The sequence below is a fragment of the Podarcis filfolensis genome, assembly GCF_964270895.1.
Source record: "Podarcis filfolensis genome assembly, chromosome: Z".
Taxonomy (NCBI): domain Eukaryota; kingdom Metazoa; phylum Chordata; class Lepidosauria; order Squamata; family Lacertidae; genus Podarcis; species Podarcis filfolensis.
Window position 1 is genome coordinate 46,756,766 of NC_139617.1, and position 20,862 is coordinate 46,777,627.

At 47.0% G+C, this 20,862-nt stretch overlaps 1 protein-coding gene across 3 annotated transcripts in view; it reads right to left on the reverse strand.

Annotated features, from left to right (window-relative positions):
- Positions 1-511: 511 nt before the first annotated feature.
- Positions 512-20,862, reverse strand: part of CERCAM (cerebral endothelial cell adhesion molecule) — a 60,743-nt gene continuing 40,392 nt past the window's right edge. For 2 of the 3 annotated variants that reach the window (XM_083597325.1, XM_083597326.1), the window contains exons 7-13: positions 19,751-19,827; positions 19,300-19,406; positions 17,593-17,725; positions 16,182-16,309; positions 13,664-13,867; positions 8,817-9,073; positions 512-4,505 (exon numbers count right to left, since the gene is read on the reverse strand). In XM_083597325.1, coding sequence (XP_083453451.1) covers positions 8,827-9,073; positions 13,664-13,867; positions 16,182-16,309; positions 17,593-17,725; positions 19,300-19,406; positions 19,751-19,827 — 896 coding nt within the window. In that variant the 3' untranslated portion in view covers positions 512-4,505; positions 8,817-8,826. Of the gene's footprint in view, positions 4,506-7,377; positions 7,644-8,816; positions 9,074-13,663; positions 13,868-16,181; positions 16,310-17,592; positions 17,726-19,299; positions 19,407-19,750; positions 19,828-20,862 lie in introns of those variants that run through there. The other variant, XM_083597324.1, reaches the window with a different exon arrangement.

Sequence of the window (20,862 nt, forward strand, 5' to 3'; positions counted from 1 at the left end):
TGAAGCAAAGTTCTTAACCCAAGGTAATACTTCTGGGTTAGCGGAGTCTGTAACCTGAAACGTATGTAACCCGAGGTACCACTGTAAACTGAAACTGACACGGGGACAAATAGAAGAAGACGCCTTCACTCCGGTATGGCTCCCCTTTATCACATACACAGCCCAACAAGACAATGACAAGAATCCACCAACAGCATACAAATCAATATGGCTAACCTGATCCAAAACACCCACCCCACTCACACATGAAAACAAAGACCACCACAGCCAACCACAAATGAACAGCCACACCCTAGGCCAACCCCAACCTCTCTCACCACCAAAGGAACACAAGTGAACAGCAGAGAACCTGCACAAGCAACGCTGACACAAAACCCCACACATACCTTAAGCAAATTAGAAACATCACCCCCCACCCCTTTTTCTTCCTAATGTAACCCTAATGTAACCCTCAACAAATGAAACTGACCTATGGAAAATGTAACTTCAAAAAAGAGACGTTGTGCATAACTTTGTAAACCAAGAAAACTTTAATAAAAATATTAAAGAAAAAACAAAAAAGAAGGGTTCGATTCTCCTTTACTGTGAAGTCTCTGGACAGGGGCCTGGTTCCCACTGTGGGAAGGAATTATCAAATAATAATAATAATAATAATAATAATAATAATAATAATAATATACCTATCCCGCCCCCCCCAGCTGAAGCCAGGCTCAGAGCGGCTAACAACAATAAAAGTAACACAGCATTCTAAAATCAATTCATTCTAAAATCAATTCAAAATCAAATTAATGGCAACCATTGGGCTAGAGTTCTGTGAGGATTACCGAAGGAGGGGGTCAGGCTGTGCCCTGGCCAAAGGCCTGGTGGAACAGCTCCATCTTGCAGGCCCTGAGGAAAGATGTCAAGTCCCACAGGGCCCTAGTCTCTTGTGACGGAGCGTTCCACCAGATCGGGGCCAGTGCTGAAAAGGCCCTGGCCCTAGTTGAAACCAATCTAACTTCCTTGAGGCTCGGGACCTCCAAAGTGTTGTTATTTGTGGACCTTAAGGTCCCGTAGGTTTGAGGGTCCTAGGCCGTATAGGGCTTTAAGGGTCAAAACCAGCGCCTTAAACCTGACCTTGTACTCCACTGGGAGTCAGTGCAGCTGGTAAATCACTGGATGAATGTGATCCCGTAGCAAGGACCCCGTAAGGAGCCTTGCCACGGCATTCTGCATCCGCTGGAGTTTCTGGGTCAGTCTCAAGGGCAGCCCCAAGTAGAGAGAGTTACAATAATCAAGCCTGGAGGTGACCGTTTCATGGATCACTGTGGCCAGATCAGCCCGAGAAAGGTAAGGAGCCAACTGCATAGCTTGGCGGAGATGAAAAAATGCTGCCTTTGTTATAAGAAGGATGGCCAGCTGCATGCGTCAAGGCCCCAGGTTCACCCTTGCAGTATCTCTGGGCATGGCTGGGCTCATTCAGTGTTGCTCTAGGACATTCTAGGATGTTAAAATGGGGGGGCCCTGCCTACCCTGTGCTGCTGCCACCCACCACCTGGTACTTTCATTTTAAGGCTGTGCAAGTTTCTAGCCACGCGGGCAACCACAGGTAGAATATAGTCTTCATTATTTGTTATATTGTCCATTATAAACAGAACCTAGGAGATGCTTTCTAAATCCCGTTTGTTCAAGAAAGCAGCCTCCCCTTAGAAGAGGGTTCTGCGGTGGCTGAGTGACTCTTAACACCGTTGTGACTCACAAAGCGGCCCTTTTTGCTCTGGTGGCAAGGAAGATTAGGAAGAAATAACTAGACAAAACAGCAGTAAATTTAAATATACTGCATGTAGTCATGGAGGCTTCTCATTTATAGTCCCGCTTGCGTTATATGGTCCCATTTGTTCAAGTAAAGGCTTTGTTTTTTTATTTTGATATTGTGCTTATGGTTTTGTCACAAGACCTATAGAACGCAAAATTTATCACTTTTCTGGCCAGGTATAAAAGCAGCTTCTATTAATCTGACCTAAAAGCACTGACGCAGGATTTGAGCATTGAGCAGAGGCCTCTGTCTATTGCTCCTTCAACTCATGTGGAATTTCATCAATATTTAAAAATAACTAAAATAACTAAGACAAAATAAGAATGCAAATTTCTTTATGCATTTATTGTAATTCCTCCCCCCTCCCCCGCCCCATAGCACAGCTACAATTTTCTCATCACAACATCAGTTTTACATGCTAGATTCCTGACCATTAGAACCCACAATGGCTGAAGTGCAAATGCTCCGGGTTAGCATGTACCCTAAACATTCAAGGTTGCCAGATTTCCCTCCCGCACAGGGCCTTGTGCTGTTAACACCTGTACAAACTTATATTCAGCTGGTGAAGTCGCCTGCCCTGCCCAGCATGGAGACATGCTGGTGGAGAAAACATCATAGGCCAGACTTCTGTTTGTTGTAAAGGTAAAGGGACCCCTGACCATTAGGTCCAGTCGTGGCCGACTCTAGGGTTGCGGCGCTCATCTTGCTTTATTGGCCGAGGGAGCCGGCATACAGCTTCCGGGTCATGTGACCAGCATGACTAAGCCGCTTCTGGCGAACCAGAGCAGCGCACGGAAACGCCGTTTACCTTCCTGCTGGAGCGGTACCTATTTATCTACTTGCACTTAGACATGCTTTCGAACTGCTAGGTTGGCAGGAGCAGGGACTGAGCAATGGGAGCTCACCCCGTCGCGGGGATTCAAACCGCAGACCTTCTGATCGGCAAGTCCTAGCCTCTGTGGTTTAACTCACAGCGCCACCTGCGTCCCTCTGTTTGTTGTACAGGGGCTTTAAAGGGCAGAAGAACATTGGCAGAAAAAGTTGGCAATGATGGGTGATATCCAGCCAAGTCATATTGAGAGGACACCCAATGAAATAAATGAAATTCCTGAAGTCAATGGGTCTACCCTGGTTATGGCCAATGGATATCACCCCATAGCTTTGGAGAGGGGAACAAGAATACAGTGAAGATATGGCTCTGTACATTTAAATAAGAGATCAAATTTAATCTTCAGTTTGATTTACTAGTTTTGCTTTTTTGCAACAAAGAGTTGAGGAAATGGTGTGTCAGAGGAAGCTGACAGTGGAGAGAGAACTGGAACTGAAGAACTCCAGAGTCGACAGGCAGCACACAGTCTTTCAGCCAACGTGGAGGTCCTAACTAACCCCATCCCTGCTGGTGGCAGCTGAACAACAGATTACTCAAAACTGGAGAACTTTGGATAATTTACAGTCGGCTGTTAGGAAGCAGGAGGTTTGCACAGCAGCTCTTATGGAAAAGCAAACCCAACAATTAAGAGCACTAAATGGGCCACAAATGGAAAACAGCTTCAAAGAAATATGGAACCACAGAGCCATAAAGCTGGACAGTACCCCCAAGGGTCATCTAGTCTAACCCCATGCAATCCAAGAATGTACAGCTAAAGAAACCCTAGTTATCTTAAATGTTTTCAGTTATGCATCCTCCAGCAAGACATGGCCAGCTATGTATAGTGAGGTACATTTGGTTAGCTGTTGTTATCTTACTCTTCTGAGAGAAGTGTTCTTTCTTCTTGATTGTATGGGTGTTTTCTATTTTGCTACACTGTGAAAATTGTTGTTGTTTTAAGTCAAAGAGGCAGTCCTGAGGTCTCCTAGATGGCTTAGGGGAAACATTCACTTGCTAGCAGCCTTCTGGGGGGCGCCAGAGGCAAGAGTGAGTGAAGCATCAGGTGTAACTTCTGCCATTTGTACCGTAAGCCAGATTCCAACCATGCAAATGTTGAGAAGTTTTCCCATATACACATCCACACCAGTTGCTCCACCCTGGTAAGCAAGAGCCACTATATCCCTGCTGAACAACACATTTCACCCAGGGAAGGGACTCAAGGGGTGTGTGGCTTCAGGAGGATGTCAAAGGCCTGATAGAAAGATCTTGAGGCCCAGAGGTTCTCCCCTCCTTTGGTGTTCAATGAAGACACTGTCTCTCTATACCAGCCATGCCCACGGCAATGCCAGGCAGTGCAGAAAACTCCAATCGCTGTGCAGATTATTTATCCAAATTGGACAGTCTTTTTTATATAAAAAAAGTTGGAATGGCCTGTTCTGACAGCAAACATCTGCACAAACCAATCTACATCTCAGCAGGCTGCAGAAATTAGGTCTCTTGCAACTGCCGTGTGTGTGTGTTGTGGAGAAAGGAAAACAGCCAAAGGCACCCAGCTGGTGCCAATATCAGCTCCAAACCATCGTATAAGTGAAGGGAGCTTTTGCTGCTAGGAGAGCACAAATATTGCAGCACCCCAAAACTCCACCGTCATCCAAAAAGGGAAATTCCAGAGACATTGGCAGAAAACAAACTGGTCTTTGATGCAAGTTTTGCACACAGTGCATTCGTTTCCCTGTTCAACACAGCTCAAGCAAACACAGTGTCCTAAGACAAGGTGGTGAGTGGGGGAACCAATCCTTGATCTATCATCGTCTTCTCACTCATGGGCTGCAGCAGGTACACCTGGGAGGGAAAAAGGAAGAGATGGGTGTTATTAGGACAGAGTAAAACCTACTGATAGAGAGCAGGAAGAAAACACTTTGGCATAGACCTGCTGCTATAGCTGGAGACATAGGCCGTGAGTGCACTGATAAGCAAGGTGCTTATTCCACCAGCTGCTGTTTTTGCAGGGATTGGTTTCAGAGCACAGGGACTAGGAACTTGTCCTTCGTTGCTGTTTAAAAGGAAGCCAAGATTCTCATTATTGACAAATTACAAAACTCTGCGATTTGCATGGAATTTCAAGGCACACACTGTCAACATATAAACCTGCCCAATGGCAGCAATCATAGTAAGAGAAAATAGATTAAGGCCACATTCATACTGTACATTTAAAGTGCTATGAAACCACTTTAAACAAACACAGCTTCCTTTGAGATGCAGTTTGTTAAGCGTGGTGAAAGCTTATAAGTGTGAAAGTTTATAAGGGATACCCTGTTCCCTTCCCAGGGTGGCTTAAACAATCAATCCCTCGTCACAGGAAACACTGGGGATTGTAGGTCTGTGAGGGGGATAGATAATTTCATAGCATGCCAGTGGTGGGCAGGGCCAGAAAAAAAAGGGGGGAGTAGACAATGAATGTGCTTTTTGCCTTTGTGCAATAGGCTAGTTTCTGCACACATGTGCAGATTGCCCTCTATCCTCCGTCCAGGCAACCAAGAGGCATGATCAGAGTTCAAAGACACATTCCAGCCAGGCAAAAGCACTCATGAAGGTCCCAAAGCAAGGCTGGTAATGGGTGCAGCCAGTGAACACACAGAGAGGCCAGGAGGGTCAGATTTGGCTCCTGGGTCTGAGGCTTCTCATTCCTGCGGCAAATCATTAACCAGCACATGCAAACTGGGACCCAGAAATATCTTCGTTGCAGGAAACTGATCCTGCATTGCATGGTTTGCATTATTCTGTGGTTGCATTCTTGACACAGGGAACAGCAAGCGGGCTCCAAGTGCAGTGCTTTGCTGCTTCATTTCCTTTCCCTGGACTGTGCATCACCAGTATGTAGGATCTTTTTCAAAAAGTGGGGGTGCAGGAGGCAACAGCTGAGAACCAGCTGGCTAACAGCAAAGCAAGCCAGACTGTCCTGACCTCCAGCTGCAGGGAGCACAGGGCCGTTGTTTGTTTACCTCGGAATCTGAGCAGTTTCTCGAGATTTCCTGTCCTAGCAGCTTCAGGGAACTCACAAAAGCAGCACTGAGCCTCAGCACACGTCCTTAGACAGAGTCTTTTGAAACTCCTGCTTGTTTAGGCTCTGCAAGACACACAGGCAGTCCAGGGAAGAGAAAGAGTCAGCCAGAGTAGCAGAGGAAGCCCACGCGGCTTTTGGGAGCCGAGGCCAACAGCCTGAAATCAGGATAAGGGCAGGAGGAGTCAGAGCCATGTTCCAGCCACTGAGTTTTTTCTGGTTTCCAGGTTCTTTAGAGGGTCGCAGGTTTTGCCCAGATGTCAGGCTCCTGCTAGTGCTAAAACCTCCCACACAAACAAGGCACAAATCAGAGAGAAATCCATAGAAGTGGGAGAGAGGGTGGGGCTTGTGGAGAATGCATCCCTCTTTCCTTGGACTAAAAACTGCCAGATGTTTTCATTTACAAGGTTGTTTATCCGTGATGTGTTATGCAGTGGTTAGGATGCTGGACTAGGATCTGGGAGACCTGGGTTCAAATCCTCCCCTTGCACTTGGCCGTGAAACTCACTGGCTGACCTTGGACCAGTCAGTCCTTCACAGCTCAAGGCCCTACCTCACAGGGGTGTTGTGAGGATAAAACAGAGAAAGGAAAGAACCTTGGTACACCACCTTGAAGTCCTTGAGGGAAAGGTGGGGTATAAATGTAAAAAGAAACCCAAACATATTAAAGTCTGCTTAACTACAATAACAAGTGCCCCCCCTTTTTGTAATGTACACAATATCCTTTTCTGTTTTGTTTACTATTTCTTGTTTCTTCTTCTTTGTGTCTTATCTTACTCTGTGTACTTGTACTTTTGTACTTTTTAATTTTTCAACGAAGAATATAAAATAAAAAAAGAAACCCAGCCTGATTCCAAATCACTCAAATTAGGGGCAGACAGAGAAAACAATGCAAAATTCACACATATTTCAGCTTTCTGTATAATTTTGCTTCTTTGATTCATACGCAGTATTTATGGTGCGTGCTCTGCTACCCACAGCAGAAACGACTTCCACTCCGTTCAGTAATAAACTGTATACATGATTAGAGGAAGCTGCAGTCATAGGCCCACATACCTGGAAGAAGCAAGCCCCTCTGAGCTACGGGAGGGGTTCACTGCTGAGTAGATGCAGACAGGACTCTGCAGGAGGATCATGACCAAGCGTATGCAGTGTGTGGGACACGAGCAAAGTGGGTGGAGACATCCTCCTTAGCAAGATGAGGCCCCACACAGAGGGAGTATTGAGCGAAAAGCCTGCTTTCACAGCTAGGCGCAAGTAGATAAGTGGTGAGAAAAGCAGTGGAGGTGGGCAAGTGGAAAGGGGGAGGTTGCTTCCCGGATGCAGAACAAAGCAGGGGTGTTCTGAGTGTGCCCCACCTCCCACCAGCTTTGCCAGGGGGCTCCTTGCCCTCCAACTTGGGGGACGCTGTTCTGGAGTTGCCCCATCTTCCCTTTCAGAATAGGGGACCCTGCCCTTGGCCGGTGTGACAACTTAGCTCTCCCCACCCACTAGCCCAATGCAGCAGCTCCAGAGCCTGAACATAAGAGGAGTCCTGCTGGATCAGGCCAATGGCCCATCTAGTCCAGGATCCTGTTTCTAGAGCGGCCAACCAGATGCCTCTGTTGGGGAGCCTGCAAGCTGGACGTGGGTGCAGCAGGAACAACAACAACAAAAACCCTGAAGTTTCCAATAACTGGTATTCAGAAACATTGCTGCCTCCAGCTGTGTTGGCAGAGCATGGCCATCCTGTCTAGTAACCATCAATAGCCTTCTGCTCTGTGAAATGGTCTACTCCAAAGCACTCCAGGTTGCTGACCACTGCTGCTTCCTGTGGGAGTTCCACAGCTTGACGTGTGTTCTGCATGAAGAAGTGCTTTCTTCTATCTTCCCTGCATCTTCCAACATTCAGATTCATTGGGTGTCCGTGAATTGCAATGCTTTGAGAGAGTGAGAAAAACGTTTCTGTTGCTAGGCCGTGCATAATTCTATAAACTTCTATCCTTGTCTCCTCTTACTTGTCTTTTCTATAAACTAAAAAAATCCCGACTGCTGCAGGCTTTCTTCATAGTTGAGTTGCTCCATCCCCTTGGTCATTTGGGTTAGGGTGAGGCCTTTGCCAAACTTTTGGGGGAGGCACTGCCTCCTCAAATGTGCCATCCCAGGTAACTACCCACTTTGCTCCCCCCCCATAAATATGGAGGGAGAAAGAGCCTCACAGGACACAGACGTGGCCAGAAAAACAAACAACAGGCCTGGCTTGCTGCTTTTTAAGAGAGATCTGCAGAAATGAGCAACTGAAGATGTAGAGCTCAATACAAACATTTACACACCAGTGCATTTCAAGCAGCTGTTCAATGAGTAGCAACCAGTTTCAAACAAATGACAACCCTCACCAGGATAATTATTACTTTGCTGCCTTAATCTAAACAGCAACGATGGCAGAACTGAAGAGTCTTGGCAAGAATGAATACTTTGGACTTCAGCAAACTGGCGCCCAATGTCTCAGCAAAATTGGTGGCTCCAGAAAGACAGTTCTTGATTTATTATTTTAAGGGATGGAACCTTTCCAGTTAGCTCCATGACACGTTGAGGACACACACACACAAAGAATCCAAACAAACGGCAAGTTACATACACACATCTCTGCATACAGGCCTGCAGGAGACCACCTACCCAGTGATGAAGGTGAGCCTGCTTGCAAGGTGCTCATTTATTTATTTTGGTCATGCAGTAAAAGTATTTATATACTACCCACTCATAAGGTATCAGGGCAGTGTACAGTAATATAAAAACATTTACTGGGCACTGCCTGGTAAGCAAGGCAGAGAGCTTAACAGCTCCTTCCATGCTCAAAAAGAGCTTTCAAGCTCTCCACCTGGTGTGCATTTAATGTGCACAGTTTCAACCGGTCTGTTTTCAACTGTGCAAGTTTGCAAGTTAATTGTGCATAAAATGCCATCATGCTGTAGATGAGTTGCAGGGCGGGGGGTGGGGGGGTGAGGAGCAATCGCTTCTGGGAAAGGCTTCCTGCAGCCAACTGCCCTACAGCATACGGCTCTGCCCAAGCGGTCCCACATCTGCTGCACAGCTGTTTCCCAGGCCTTACTTACCAGCCAGATGTTATAGCTCATCCCGAGAGGCCGGGCGGAAGGAGTGGCCTGAAGTGCCTACGCTGCCATGGGTGTCTTTCAGTGTCTTTTGCGAGCCGCTCCAGCCCGTCTTGCGTGAGTCATCGTCCCAGATGGTGGAGGTTTCCGTGTCGCTCATCCACTCGGCATCGCCGGTGTAGTGGGTTGGGTAGGCGAGGTGGGGGCGCACAGAGAAAGCTCGCAGGTCCCGGTTGCTGAAATGCTTTTTGTAATCCTCACTGAGAGAGAGGGAGGAGAAGGAAGCATCAGCCTATTCTTCTGACCAGTGATTCTCAAAGGCTGCTCTGCATTATGACATCTGAACTCCAAGCCAATTCAGCCACTTGGCACTCTTGTGGCATCTTAAAACCTTGCAAATGTGTTAAAGGTAGCCAACGTGGTGCCCTCATCAGGCGTTGGTGGACTCCAACTTTCATTGTGTTTGACAGCTGGCTATGTTAGCTGTGGGGAGTTGGAGTCCAGCAACAACTGTAAAATGTATTACAACTTACCTGGTATAAGTACACCATTACTTCCTAACACTGAAAATAAATGTATTTTCAATTAGTTTCCAGAAATTTGTTTTCTCTCTTCTGTATTTGTTAATAATTTGGAAATTCAATAAAAACTTTTTTTTTTAAGTCATTAACCACTACCACTACACAGTGTTGGCTAACCTAGCATAAACATTTATTGACTAAGAGTCCAGCAGGTGCATGAAACTCAGTCCTAAACTGAGGCGGGTGGGGAGAGAAGTGAGATCAAAGGGAGCCAAAATGCAGACCACACTCACATCCCCATTAGCAAAGGAGGTGTTATTGACTACCCAGCAATATTTTATTTTTTTGTTTGTTAGTTTATTTGTGTGTGTGTGTGTGTGTGTGTGTGAGAGAGAGAGAGAGAGAGAGAGAGAAAGAAAGAAAGAAAGAGAGAGAGAGAGAGAGAAATTGATTTTGCATTACGCAAATACAGAGCCAAAAAAGGCCAGGTGAAATTCTGGTTTGGAGCGAGAGTCTGGCACAGATGGAAAGTCTGAAAACACAGCCAGGAATCCTGGCTCAGCCTCAGCCAGCTGCCTGTAAATCACATTCCCGAAGTGTCTTGAGCAGAGGCCAGTGTAGCCCGTGAGAAGCCATGCAGCAAGCAAGACACAAAAGCTTCTCCTATCGACCCCACTTTCTCTTTGGGGCACAGCGTGGCTGCTCCATCCCACGTGCCAGCATTGCTTACTATGGCGACCCAGTGATGGACTCCAGATTTGGGGGAGGGAGGGGCAGGAGGGCTGAACAAGACCTGCCCCTGTTGCCCATTTGCTTGCTCTCTCCCACTGGGCCCAATCCGCACCAGCGCACAGAGGAAGCGGGCAAGGCAAGTGGAGGCCAATGCTCTTCCTTGCTCAGCTGAGAGGGAAGGCAAACATGTGGCAACTGCAAGGCTGAACAGGGCAGAAGGAGAGGAGGGCTCTGAAGGTCAACAGTGGGGCCCTTACCACAGCGTGGGCCTTAGTCTGTGCCTGTCAAAGAGAATCATGGCCTACTGACACAGTTGGGTAGCCCAGGAAAATAGCCCATCCGTCAAAACAGGGGTAGGGAGGCCTGAGGCCCTCCAGATGTTGTTGGGCTCCCAGCATCAGCTAGGGCTGATGGGAGTTGGAGTCCAACAACATCTAGTGGGCCACAAGTTCCCCTTGTTGTGGTACAGACATTAACAAACAAGAGACTAAGCTTTTCCCATAGGCAACAACTGCAGCAAGAATTTTATTAGCACACAAGTGGAAACAAGAGGAATTACCGAAAAAGGAAGAATGGCAACTGAAGTTAATGGAGTATGTAGAACTGGCCAAAATGACGGGAAGAATCCAAGAACAGCGGGACCAGAAGTTCATCAAGGACTGGACTAAATTTGTAAATTATTTGAAAGACAATTGTAGTCAATCAAACACGTTGGTAGGATTGGCAAGGATTGCAAGGAAAGGTATAAAAATCACTGCAGAGAGGAATAAGAAAATATGACGCTTTGATGTTTTTGATTTGAAAGCAATGGTTAAGTAGTGAAAATGCAGAAATTTGAAATGAAAGATAGAAAATCACAAGGAAGGTTTGAAGGAAGTCCTGGTCCTAAAAAGCCAAAATGTATAATATAAGAGGAGAGAATGCAATGGAAAGCATTACAGTGCTACCTCTGGTTGCGAAAGGGATCCATTCCGGAGGCCCGTTCGCAACATGAGCAGAACGCAACCCGTGTCTGCGCATCTGCGGGTCATTATTCACCACTTCTGCACATGCGCATGACTTCATTTTGAGCATCTGTGCATGCGCAAGCAGCGAAATCCGGAAGTAACCCTTTCCGGTACTTCCGGGTCGTCGCAGGACACAACCTGAAAATGCTCAACTGAAGCAAATGTAACATGAGGTAGGACTGTATTGTAAAATTAATAAAAATGATATGGGGGGGGGACAAGTTCCCTGTGTTGTTGTTGCCGGCATCCATCTGTCTTGAGAGACAATGGAGTGCACCTCTAGGGGTGAAGGCAAACTACTGTGTTTGCAGCAGCAGAGTGACTCTGAAGCACAAGCCTGGGCAGTGTGCATGGAGGGTCTGGGCTGCCCAGGAGACAAGACCCCCCCTCTCGGCATTGCAGGTGTGGTCTAAAGGAAAGCGCAGGAAGACGTTTGGCACCGGCTTGGCTGCAGGAGTTGCCAGAAGGAGGAGTACAAGGCACCATTCAACTGCCTTAGGGACTCCACTCTGAATCTGTGTAGGGTTTATTCCTTAGCTTAGCCTTCTCTTCCCCTGAAGGTGTCTCACAAAGAATCAGGTGTGGATTTTTCCTCGGGGCTTACTCCTGAAACCTTTCTCATGAATGAGTAGAGCCACAAGACAGCAGAGGTTTAGGCTCATCCTTCCTACCAACACCATTTCCTCACCAACAGGGGAGGCCACTTTCACATACCCCTCCTCCAACAGCAACCCCCCCCCCATGCTAACCCCCACTGTTTGGGAGGGCACCCCAACCTTCAAGGGAAGATGTTTTCTGAGGGACATGAGGACCCGGTGGAAAACTGCCTCTTCTATGCCCCGACTTCTGCCCTAGAGCATCAGGAGGACCAAGGATTCTCCATCCCAGTCCCAAGGCATGGCAATCAGCCACCTTTCCCTGGCTCCTATTATGCTTCCAGAAAACTGAGCGAATGGCCGTTCAGGAAACCTCTACACCCTCTCCTCCTCCTCCTGGGGGCTGCTGACTATTCTTTTCCACAGATTTCTGCAGGCTGGAGGGAGTGAAGTCATAGGAACAGATGTTTTCCCTTAACTGATGCCGGAGCAGTGAAGGCAGGGATTGGTGCAGGGCGGGGAGAGAGGCGCTTTTCTTTGCTTACAAGGCATGATCCTGCCCAATTTATTCTGGAGGCCTTATCTGTGTGTGTCAGCCTTGCCGTTTCTGAGCACAATTCAAAGTGTTGGTGCTGACCTTTAAAGCCCCAAACGGCCTCGGTCCAGTATACCCGAAGAAGCGTCTCCACCCCCCCATCGTTCAGCCCAGACACTGAGATCCATCTCTGAGGGCCTTCTGGCGGTTCCCTCACCATGATAAGTGAGGTTACAGGGAACCAGGCAGAGGGCCTTCTCGGTAGTGGCACCCGCCCTGTGGAACACCCTCCCATCAGATGTCAAAGAGATAAACAACTACTTGACGTTTACAAAACATCTGAAGGCAGCCCTGTTCCGGGAAGTTTTTAATGTGTGACATTTTGATGTCTTTTTAATCTTTGTTGGAAGCTGCCCAGAGTGGTTGGGGAAGCCCAATCAGATGGGCGGGGTACAAATATTATTATTATTATTATTATTATTATTATTATTATTATTATTATTGGAGATTTAGCCTCCCATCCCTGACTGGTTGGTGCTTGTTTGGTTTTCCCAGACATATACTGCCACGTCACTGGTGCAACAAGACTACAATAGCTGTGGATTTGTACTGGACCGTCCACACATCCTTCCCCATCACTAGCTGTTTTGAGATACTTCCTCCTATGTTGCTGCTTTATTGCCCTCTGGATTACTAAGCTTTTGCACTGCAGTGCAACAAAAGGAGTATTAGTGGTATAGAAAGTTAACAGGATTATCAGCAGGGAACTGCGCAACACGGAAACAAAGCAAGCATGTCTGCCCTGAAACTTTTGCAGGTGTGAACAGAACTGAAAGTGTGATAGGACATAACTGTCCCAAAAGCACCATGAAAACAAACAACCACAAATTCATAATAAAAATGGAGTCAAGAGGGGCCCTGAATGTGTGCCCTGAGCAGCGGGACAGAAAAACCAGCGAGAAGGAGAAATAGAAAGGAACATCCTGTAAAAATGCATGCTTATCTGAATGGTGCCCTGATGAGAAGCATTACGAACATACAGTAAGTGCCCTGAGGCTGGATCAGGCCCATGGCCCATCTAGTCCAGCATCCTGTTCTCACAGTGGTCAACCAGATGCCTGTATGAAACCTGCAAAACCTGAGCAGAAGAGCAATTCTTTCCCTTCCTGTGGTTTCCAGCAACTGGAATCCACAAGCATTACTGCCTCTGAGTGTGGAGGCACAACATAGCCACAACAGCTAGCCATTAACAGCCCTCTCCTCCATCAAGTGTTCCACACTGCAACGTTTTGTCGCAGGTCCCACTCACACATTAAATCCCGCCACAGACTTTTCCATACAGACAGGGTGCTTCCTCAGCGCTTCCATGAGAACATCAAGGCAAGGCTGCTGTTCTGTATTACTACATCTGAACTCCAAGCCAATTCAAACAAACCCCACAATATTTCAAGGTCCTTACTTGGGGTGCTTGTCATACATGATGGGCAGGAATTCATCCACAGGGAGGATTTTGGAGAGCGGCTGTGCATCAATCAGTTTCTGAGCCCCTCGCCGTGAGATGATGTAAGCTAAAGTCCAGTAGGAATATCCAGGCACCACAAGATTTCGTACGTCCTCCACCAGCTCCTCATCTTCAGCGTTCACTTGCTTCCGGCCCAGGTAACTGAAGAAGACAAATCGGCCTTTTTAGTGTTCACCCATTTCCTTCTGCCTACAGCAAGAGTGGGGAACTTTTTTGCCCCAGAAAGCCAGATCATCTTTTCCCACCTCCAAAAGCCAACATGATATGTGGACTGTTGCATGTCACATGTCTGTTTACATTCCAGCACAGCTTGCTGGGAACTTTCGTTTGTATATTGCTTTTGCCTATGCTGTTTGCTTGGACACGAAGGGAAGCAGACATGTTTTCCTTTGTCTGCTGCTGAATAAAATGATGTAAATATGCTTACGTATGCCTCACAGCACCCGGGGCCCGGTCCCTGCAAATACTCACAGCACTCGGGGCCCGGACCCTGCAAATACTCACAGCACTCGGGGCCTGGTCCCTGCAAATACTCACAGCACTCAGGGCCCGGTCCCTGCAAATACTCACAGCACTCGGGGCCCGGCTCCTGCAAATACTCACAGCACTCGGGGCCCGGCTCCTGCAAATACTCACAGCACTCGGGGCCCGGCTCCTGCAAATACTCACAGCACTCGGGGCCCGGCTCCTGCAAATACTCACAGCACACAGGGCCCGGTCCCTGCTAATACTCACAGCACATATGCCTCTTCCGTTGCAAAGAGTTCTTATCTCTGCTGGCTTGCGTGCTTAAGCTTTGAAGGCTTCTGTGGCCTGAGTTACAGTTTTTGATGCTGTTCCGAGAACCGGAGTTTGCCCGGCTGCCAGCCAGTGGCTGGAGCCAGCTGGGGGCCTGCCAAATGCCCCCGTCTCCTTGGACGCATCCCAACAGGCCCATGGGGATGGAGAGAGATAGTAACTGAGCAGAACTGTGGAGACCTGGCAGGCCAAAGCTGGCTGGTGGGCTAGAAGGTTCCCCACCCCTACATTAACAGATAGACCTCAGGGAGCTGCTGCTAGTCAAAGCACAGTGTTTCAAGCTGGACAGATCGCTCATCTGACCCAGTATAAGGCGGCACCATTTGGGGGCAGGGGGAGGATACAGCCCAGTGGCTGCACACTTGCTTTGCATGCAGACAACCACAAATCCCCAGGTTAGAGGAGGGGCCCTTATCCATGTGCAACTTACCCAGCCTGCCCCACCTCCCACACCATACGACCCTGGTTTCCCCAGCTCCTCTCCTCCCAGTCACATCTCCCCTCCCTCAGTATAAACAAACAACAACAACAAGCCTTACACAGCTGTAGCTGCATCTCTGTCTCAGCTTTGCGCTGCAGCCAGAAGATGCAGATTGGCTGCAGGTGCAGAGGGCTGGCTTGTGACCTAGCGCAGAATGCTGCAGCCCGATTGCTGACAGGAGTGAGGCCTTGCCAGCTCAGAGACCGGTGATTTGTTACTGCACCAAGTTCACATGTTTCTATTAATATATAAAACCCTTTGCAACTTGGGACCAGTTAACCTACGAGATCACCTAACACCAAATGTGCACACTCCGTCACTTCAGTCATTGGAATTGCTACTACTTTACAGGTGCCACATAATACCTGTTCAACATTTGTAAGAACTCAATCACTTAGTGTGGCAGCGCCTGCACTTTGGAATCCCCTGCTACTGAGATCAAGCCTTCGCTGTGCTCTTTTCGGCACCTGCTAAAAACATTCCTGTTTAGACAAGCCTACCCAGGTGCTTGGAAGGTTGAGGTGATTTTAATCAGTTTTAGTATTTTAACTCTTGCATGTTTTGAAGCAGTGTTGAGGTCTTTTTCTAGATTTTTTTCTTTTGCCTTCTTTTAAACCACTTTGAGCTGCTTTATGCTCAAGCAGTGCATAATTTTTATGAAATAAACAAACGTGAATACAGGAAGTAGCTTTCTAATGATTCAGACTATTGGCGCATCTGGCTCAGCATTGCCTCTGGTGATTCTGCAGGATTTCAGACAGAATCAGGATCTCATTCCCAGCCCTACCTGGAGTTGCCTAGGATTGAGCCAGAGACTTTTGCATGCAAAGCACAGACTCTTAACAACTGATTCATTGTCCTCCACCTAAAACTAAATATTCCAGCCCTCACAGTTCTGAATAAAGGGATGAACCAAACAGGAACACAGGAAGTTGCCTTATGGTGAGTCAGGCCATACGTCAACCGAGCTCAATATTGCCTACACTGACTGGCAGCAGCTCACCAGGATTTCCAACAGGAGACTCTTCCAGACCTTCCTGGAGAAACCTTCTGCATGCAAAGCAGATGCACCGCCACTGAGCTATAGTTATTTTGGCATTCCAAAGTGCAGCCAAACAACTAGGGCTGTTTTGCAGCTGAGGACCTCGCCCAACCCCACCAGCTAACCCAACATACATCAGGTCCCAATCCAGCTGTGCTTGCTCCAGTTCATCCATCAGCCGCAAAATTCGCTTCTTGAAATATGCCTCAAATCGCACATCATCTTCCAGCACCACAGACTTCTCCAGCCCCCGTTCGACAATCTAAAGGGGGGAGAAAACAACAGCACTAGAGAGTATGGATGAAAGAGACCTTAAAGTTCCATCGCAGAGCTCACCCAGGACTGCAGCAAGCAAAGGGACACCAGCATCTTTACCAAGGGAACTTGCTGTGTATGCTATAACAGCACAGCTCAGAGCTGGAGAAGCTGTTGCTCTTTAGATGTCTTGAGATCGACAGCTCCCATTAGCTGCGGGGCTGATGAGAGTCCAACAACATCTAGATAGCCACGGGTTCCGCATCCCTGGTGTAGACCTTGTTGAGAAATCCAAAAGACCTTTTTGGGGAAAGTGCAGGGCAGAGAGCAAATTTTATCATATGCTCACAGGCTTGGATTAATTAGGAGGATTGGAGCCAGGATCAAGGAATAACACCATCTCCTGATAATCAGAACACGGGAAGTCACCCAAAATTGTTTAATTTGGAACTGGATAATTGGCTTTTTTAATTGTATTGTGATTTGATATTGTATTAATGTGGCTTACATGGGATTGTTATTAATGAAAAAATAATAATAAGTTATTTAACAAAAGAACTACTTTGGAACATGGGGAAAGAGTGACTCCTGCGCTACTGCAGCTTAGACAAGATGACTGCCAGGGCCACTTCCTACTCTTCAGCTCTATGATTCCAAGTGCAAAAGTGAGAGGGCAATGAATTCCTGATGCATGCGTCAATCTGGGAGGCGGGGGTCAGGTCAACCAGTGTCAGGATCTGCAAGGATTGGGCTCCCCCAGCCTCCTGACACTTCTTCACCCACTCTCTGCTACGCTGTACAATGTCGAGCAACAGCCAGAAACACCTCTCCTACTCTTCAGCCCAGCAAACCAGGTGACCTGAGAGACACAGTAGGAGCCTAGCTGGACCTAGAAGAAGAATTTGGATTTGATATCCCACTTTATCATTACCCTAAGGAATCTCAAAGCAGCTAACAATCTCCTTTTCCCTTCCTCCCCCACAACAAAGACTCTGTGAGGTGAGCAAGGCTGAGAGACTTCAGAGAAGTGTGACTAGCCCAAGGTCACCCAGCAGCTGCATGTAGAGGAGCAGGGAAGCGAACCCGGTTCACCAGATTACGAGTCCACCGCTCTTAACCACTACACCACACTGGCTCTACCTATATAACCATTGCACAGGGCTTGGCCCCAGATCTTGAGTAGCCAACCAGAGAGAAGCTGATGGGCAGGCTTTGCTTGACCACATCGATGGCCCTTCCCTGCACTGAACCAACCCAAGCCCTTTCGTCCAACCCAGCCCAAGCTCTTACCTCATTCCACACATGATGGTGGCTCAGGAAGCAGCCCACCTCCCCTTTGGTGAGTGTCCTGCCTGAAAAGGGGTCAAAATAACCTGGAAGCAGGTCCACACCCAGTTTCTTGATGTCACTGCTGTTTAGGGCACTGGCAGAGGAGATAACAGAGGTTAGCAAAGCAGCACTCCCAAGAGCGCAGGTCAAGAACCAGGACAGGCAGCTTGGAGCGACACAGCCCCGTATAGATATCCCACCCAGCCTTGGGTCCCCCAGGTGTTGTTGGGGTGCCAGTTCTCATCAGCTGTAGGTGGCATGGAGCCCACGTGCTCCTCTCTCCAGCTTTCAGGTGCAATGGGGTTCAGACAACTATACAGCAAGTAGATTTATTGCATTTGTTCAGGAGCATTTCTAGTTAAAAGTTCTGAAAGCCATGTACAAAGAACAGCATAATAAAAACAGAGAAAGTGCATTTAAAAAGTATTTAGAGAAGAGACGGTGGAAGAAGGTTTGAAGAATATCTGAAAAAATATGTTAATATTTAAATCTTAGAATAGCTTTGGAAGTGGATATAGGCTGTAGGGTTAGAAGTAGAAGATAGTGTATTTTAAAATAGTATTATTTGTAAGTGATAAAATGTGAAGATTTTTATGGTAAACGTAAGCGTGATTTTAAAAAAAATGGTTAAAAATTATGATATATGTAAACTGCTAAAGATGAGGTAAAATGAAAATCAGATGGGGGGACTTGGGGAAGCCCACCTAACAATGTTTAGAAAAAATGATAAGACAAGAATCTATTCGTATTGTTTGTATTTTCTGTTTGTGTTGTTTAGTTGTGTTATAAAATGAATTAATAAATTGTGGGGGGCGGAGTATTTATAAAAAAAAGAGAGGAATTCAGCAAAAGCAGGGTCCGATCTTATGGGTCAGGGGAAGCCTGGGCAAAAAGGTTTGTCTTCACAAAGATGACTAAAGCTAGTGATGAAAGAAGCTTCACATACAGCGGAGGGAAAGGCTGGGCTATTTAGGAACATCCTTCTGGACCACAGGCCCATCTTGTTCAGCATCCTGTTTCCACAGCGCCAAAGCAGATGCCTGCAGGAATCCCACCAGTGAGGCATGCAGGCAATGGCTTCCCCCACCCTGACTACTGCTCTTCACCTAACAACTGATATTCCACCGTACGCTGGTTCTGCAAGTTCTGTAAATCCATCACAACTAGTAGGACTTGATAGTTGTTTCCTGAATGGACTTGCTCCTTCAAATCTATCTACAGTGGTACCTCTGGTTGTGAACGGGATCCATTCCGGAGGCCCGTTCACAACATGAAAAGAGCGCAACCTGAAGTGCCGTATCTGCGCAGGTGCACAGTGCGACTTGGCACTTGCGCACATGCGCAAAGCACAATTGAGCGCTTCTGCGCATGCATGAGTAGCGAAACCCGGAAGTAACCCTTTCTGGTACTTCCGGGTTGCTGTGGGACGTAACCTGAAAGAACGTAACCTGAAGCAAACGTAACATGAGGTATGACTGTAAATAATAATAATAATAATGATCATCACCATCATATTTTGGCCTCAATGTGTTCCCCTTTCTCCTATTACATTTGCATTTTTTAAAAGCTATCTAAGCCTTGTGGCAGAGAGGTCCTTAAGTTGCAGCAGCCCCATTTCATGCTAAAAACCAAAACAAAGCACCCCAGAAAGAGGCGTCAGCCAGTCACCTTCCATCGACAGCGTTAATCACCAAGGGCTCTATCTCCAACTCAAAGAGGGAACTAAGCATGCGCTGCCGACGGTCTGGGCGCCTTGCCAAGTTGATGAGGAAAACCTAAAAGGAAAACAGAAGGTTCAATTCCTTTTTTCGAGTACTTATATAAACCACTTTTCATCACAAAAGCAAGCTTACAAAGAAAATCAAATGCAATTAACTAATGAATTTAAAGTGGAATACGTAAAACAATGAAGCTCAAAAAAACCCCATAAAATAGGATTCCACTTACTCAAAACGCACAAAATTCATCACATGCATTCAGGCATACTCTGACTCAGTCACTCACTCACAGCCCTCACAGGTGCTGACAATTTCTCTCTTACACACACACACACACACACACACACACAGAGAGAGAGAGAGAGAGAGAGAGAGAGAGAGAGAGAGAGAGACTTGCTTACCTCGTCAAACCCAATTTTGGTTGGATGCTTTGGTGGGAGGTAGACATGGCTGGAGGGGAACATTGGGGTACCATCCACTGCAAGAGAGATGTAAAGCTTGGAGAGGAAGCTACGTCACAGCTCAGGTTTTTAACCTATAGAGTGGTACCTCGGTTTAAGAACAGTCCTGTTTGCGAATGATTCGGTTTACGAACTCCGCAAAACCGGAAGTAGTGTCCCGGTTTGAGAACTTTACCTCAGTCTAAGAATGGAATCCAAATGGTGGAAGGGCACCGGCGGCAGGAGGCCTCATTAGGGAAAGCGCACCTCGGTTTAAGAACGGTTTTGGTTTAAGAACAGACTTCTGGAACGGATTAAGTTCGTAAACCGAGGTACCACTGTACTGTACTTACCAGCAAGTGAGTTCCATAAACAGCTTGCTGTAATTTTGCTGGTGTATTCTGCCAGTATCTCCCAAAACTTTCTCCCCTTCCCTCTTTTAATTGCTTATAATAGGGCTTCCATTGTGTTGTTGTTGTTAATTATTAGCATTATTAATTATAAGTAGTAGTAAAAGGAGAGGGAGAAACGGTTCCAGGTTTGGATTTCTTGCATCAAGCAGGAGACAGACAAAATGGCCTACAAGGCTCTCTCCAGCTCTTTGGTTCTAAGGATCAAATTTCCCTTGAGCTTGAGAAGGTTAAGTTATTAATATTATTATTAATTAAATTTGTGTACCTCCCTATACCCACAGATCTCATGGCAGCTCACAACATAAAATTATAATATAAAAAACACATAATACATAATAAAAGCAAAAACAAAGACAATCCAGTAATTCCCCCCTTCCACAGCACATTTAAAATGACATCAGATGTCAATCAGCCAAAGGCCTGGTAGAAGAGGAAGGTTTTTGCCTGGTGCCTAAAGGTGTATAATGAAGGCACCAAGTGAGGCTCCTTAGGGAGGGCATTTCAGAAATGGAGAGCCACTGCAGAAAAGTCCCGTTCTCATGTTGCCTCCTCTGGACCTCTCATGGAGGAAGAACATGATGAAGGGTTTCAGAGGATGATCTCAGGGTCCGGGCAGGGTCATATGGAGATAAGTGGTCCTGGTGTATTGTGGTCCTGAGC